Raw genomic sequence first — 4,628 nt, forward strand, 5'->3', positions numbered from 1 at the left:
CTTTTCTATATAGCCATGATAGTCAAAGTAGTTGGTTTTCGGGTTATCTGTTCACCAGGGATATAAATGAACACACAGATTACATATCAATTTACTGCATCTTCATTGAGAAAGTTTTGCTAACACAAACAAATCAATAAGTAAATAAACCACATCTAATATGCTATGTAAAGTAGTTTATATATTATTTTGGCATAAACTCCTTATACTTTCATACATTAGAATCAAACATATAGCAACATGAGTTAATGAACATTTTACATAGAACTAGTATCTAATAGTCTATTAATTAATATGTCATCATTTATCTTGTATATTGTTAATAAAAAGTTATATTGTTTCCAATTTAGACATATCTAAAATATGATTCTAGAATTTTAGCTATGTTTCTAATATAAATAATCAAAAGTGAATTTGCCGTGTCTTCAAAAATATGGGATATGACATAACAATTTTAAAAGTGCTTGGAAGAAACTATTTAGCAATGTTGTATGGAAAATCAAATGCTTTATATTGTCGGCAGTATTTGATAATGCAAAATTTTAAATGCTTAACAATCTGGAGGGTATAAACTAGAATCCCAGTGGAGTTTTAATTTGCATTTCTATATTATTATCTTATGGTATTTTTGTGAAAAAAAATCTTAATTTTAGTATGATTGAGTTTGTTATTCTTTTCTTCCTTAGTATTTATTTTAATTAAAATATATTTTGCATGAATATTTTTCTATACTATCTTTAAAAAATATGATGGTTTTACATTTTATATTTTAGGCCTATATCTATATCAAGACCAATTTTATGCAGATGGAATTCACTTTTATTTTTCTGTCTGCAATAACATTTCATCATAACCTAGCGACCATATTTACTGAGATAGATTTCTTGGTTCCTTCTTCATTTTTATCATACTATTTTTCTATGCTTGTGTTAGTCTTCTAGTTACTATAAATTCAAATACTTATTTATATCTAGTTAGTGATATTTTTAAGGAATTTATTAAGTTGTTTAAGATTTTCAATTTATTTGCATAAAGCCAACTATAATGTCCTGGACATTGTTAACATTTTGTTGTAAAGACTCTGGATACTGTTATAGTTTTCTGAAGAGGGCTGATGCTTTTTCAGCAGAAGAAAATTGACAGACTCAACGGAAAAGATCTGAATGATGTGTGCATGTATATCTCCACAAGACTTTTATCCCATTAAGATATATGACTACAATGCACCAATAAAAAGCTTTAAAAATGTACAGAATGTCAAGCTTTAACTAAAATGATTTTCAGTTAATTTCATAAATGCATGCTTTGAAGATAAGACAGAATCCTGAACAAAACTTACAAATAGAAAGTGTGGATAATTTATCTCATTTGGAATCTCTCTTCTTTCTGAAATATGCTTTGACTCACTAGAAGCAATGGTGGTTCATCTCGATTCCTGTTTTTTTGTTTTTCGCATTATTTCACAGCCTGAAAAATGCAATTTTCTTGATCACTACAGCATCCTTCCATCTAAAGTTCTTCAAATAAAACATAACCTTAACTCTAGCCTTCCTTTATGTTTTATTTTTTATTTTTATTTTTTTCAAGTTCCATTCACTTTATTTTTGTGGTATGAAAATCCTATGTCATAGCCACAGCTGGAGCTTGGGTCCTCTGCACAGAGACTCTGGTATGGGTTTTTACAAGATGGTCCTTGAACTCCTGATAGGGAGATTTGGTGAACACTGTCTCTTTCCAGAGGTCTGGGGTCAGGTAGCTATAGGTCTTTGAGATGGCGTCAAAGGTGCCCTTGGCAAAGTTGCCCAAAGTGGAAGTGCAGCCCCTGGCAGAGGTATAGCAGTCGTCAATCCCAGCCATCATCAGCAGCTTCTTGGGCACAGGGGCTGACACGATGCCAGTGCCTCTGGGGGCAGGGATGAGGCGCACCAGCACAGAGCCGCAGCGTCCCGTCACCTTGCAAGGGACAGTGTGGGGCTTGTCGATCTTGTTCCCCCAGTAGCCTCTCCGCACAGGGACGATGGAGAGCTTGGCCAAGATGATGGCCCCTCGGATAGCCGTGGCTACCTCCTTAGAGCACTTGACACCCAGGCCAACGTGACCGTTGTAGTCCCCAATAGCGACAAACGCCTTGAACCTGGTACGCTGGCCAGCACGGGTCTGTTTCTGCACAGGTATGATCTTCAAGACTTCATCCTTGAGTGATGCACCCAGGAAGAAGTCGATGATCTCAGACTCCTTGATGGGCAGGGAGAAGAGATAGATCTCCTCCAGCGACTTGATCTTCATATCCTTAACCAGGCGACCAAGCTTGGTGACGGGAATCCACTCCTTGTCCTCAGCTTTGCCCCCGCGAGCTCCACGGCCGCGACCCCGGCCACGGCCCCGACCCCGACCACGACCCCGGAGGCCGCTGCCGAAGCCTCCGCGGAAGCCGCCTCGGGCTGCCATGCCTGGGCCCCCGGGCCCTGCGGGCCCTCCCGCTGCACCGGCATCATCCGCCATTTGGTGTTTTCCAGGAGAAGAAGCTCCTTTATGTTTTAGATTCTCTTCAAAATTAGCTTGACTTTGTTTGCCATCCAGATTCTTCTGTTTACCCCAAATTTTTCTTTTTTCATGTGTTTTGTTGGGTCATTAGTTTTCCATACAAATGTCCTCCAGTTTTTCATTTTTTTCTATATTTTGACTAACATATTATCCCTTCAATATTCTTTTAAAAATTACTGATTGTGCAGTTTTTGTTTTCTCTAATATGTGGAAGCAAGAAAGTATTGGGGATACCAGAAGAACTTCATATAATGTTAGATAATGGAGGAAAAACCTCAGTGGAGTCAGGAAGGCGGTCTAGAAAAAAGGAAAATGGGAAGAGTGAGGGATCATTAAAGGATTTACTGCCATCAGCTTTCTGTACATATGTGAAAATACCAATGCCAATCTCAGCACTCAATATGGGGAAAGGGGAAAATGGGAAGGCAGCAGGGGGTTCATCAAGTGCTGTGTGTATGTATGTCACTGTCAACATGATTTACATTATGATGTGAGACTATAATGGACCAATAAATGCATAAAAATTTGACTATTTCTGCACTATTTTTGTTGTTGCTGTTGTTTTTGAAATTTGCTCATTTTCTTAACTTTCCAACTGTGGATGGGTAGGTTGGTCCAAGTAATCCAATTTCACTGGATGGAGGAAGTCATCAGCTGATTTCCAGAACACCTTGGTAGCATGTGTAAGTTCTCTTGATTAGCTAAATCCCTTTCCATCAATGGTATTGACTTTGCAGGAAGTAATGCTTTTGGAAATATAAAATTTATGTTTTTACATATATAGTAAAACTCCACATTAAGAGAAGTCTGAAAATTAAGTTGTCTAAAGTTGTTACGTTATAAAGTTCAGTATAATTATTAGAATGATTCTGTTTGATAGTGGGCATCTTCCATTGTAGATGAGGCTCAAGTCCCAAATGCAATGTAGTGCCACCTGGTGGCAATATTTGGCTTCTATTTAAAGATTAATGGAGAAGAATTTTGGTGGTTCAGGTTACTGAACTTCATGGAACAGCTTTTGTGATTCCATGAGTCTTTATGTTAACTGCCTGCATTTCTAGACCTAAAAAGGAGAGATTTGGGTAGAACGCTGCTGCTTCCATCTCTTCCTGAAGGTGGTTACCTGTGTTTGTCTCTCCCTAGGCAGGCCATCGCCTTCAATTAATCTTTAGTTCCCACTCAAGCAGTTAAGAACTTGAGCCTTCCCAGTTTAAGACCTAAAGCTGGGCTGAGGGAAAAAGGTTAGTACAATCCTATTATATGAAAAAATCATAGTAGGATTGATTACATGGGGTTTTTCTTATATATTTCTAAATCCAAAGTCCAAACTTCCATTAAAAAAAAAATTACTGGAAATGACAATTCCAGTAATTGAAGTGTTTCTCTGAAAGCAGATTTCTTTCAGAAATACAAATTTTGTGTATCTATTTATATATATTTTTAAGAATTGCTGAGCATATTCTTTTACATTTAATCAACAAACATAAAAGTAGTTAACAATGGACCTCAAATCCAGGTTTCTGCTTACTCTCAAGAAAGTTAGATTCTATATATTTGTCTCTTGAGCTCATTTAGAAAGAACAGCTATAACAACTTATTTTCTTCTTGGAAATTTTAGTCACGATAAACATCTTTTTGTCTGACTTTATTCAGATACTAATAACTGACGAAAATGTATTTAAGGCCCACAAATAGATAGTTGATCCTTTATATACATATTTATCATGACATTATTTCTGTATCCAAGCTCATTAATGTATCTGTTATCTCATATAATTAACTTTTTCCTTCTGCTAAGAATACTTAAAATCTATTACTTGAGATAATTTCAAGTATAAAATATATTAATATTAATTATAGTCAACATTTAGTTTGCATCAACTCTCCAGAATTTATTCATCTTATACCTGAAAGTGTATCCACTTTGAACAGTATGTCTCTACTGCTGTACCTGCAGTCACTGAGCAACCATCTCTGTGCTCTGTGTTTCTGAGTCTGAATCTTTTAGATACTATATGCAAGTAGTATCCTGGAGTGTTTCTATTTATTTTTTCTTTTTTAATTGGTGCATTGTAGTCATACAT

The 4,628-nt window shown here is 36.3% G+C and overlaps 1 protein-coding gene across 1 annotated transcript; it reads right to left on the bottom strand.

Annotated features, from left to right (window-relative positions):
- Positions 1–1,620: 1,620 nt before the first annotated feature.
- Positions 1,621–2,502, bottom strand: LOC308259215 (small ribosomal subunit protein uS5-like; the record flags this gene model as incomplete). Its single annotated transcript, XM_080690054.1, has 1 exon — positions 1,621–2,502. One exon carries the CDS (start codon positions 2,500–2,502, stop codon positions 1,621–1,623), a length of 882 nt encoding a protein of 293 aa, XP_080546180.1.
- Between the last annotated feature and the right edge of the window lie 2,126 nt (positions 2,503–4,628).

The sequence above is a fragment of the Muscardinus avellanarius genome (assembly GCF_963383645.1).
Source record: "Muscardinus avellanarius genome assembly, chromosome: 2".
Taxonomy (NCBI): domain Eukaryota; kingdom Metazoa; phylum Chordata; class Mammalia; order Rodentia; family Gliridae; genus Muscardinus; species Muscardinus avellanarius.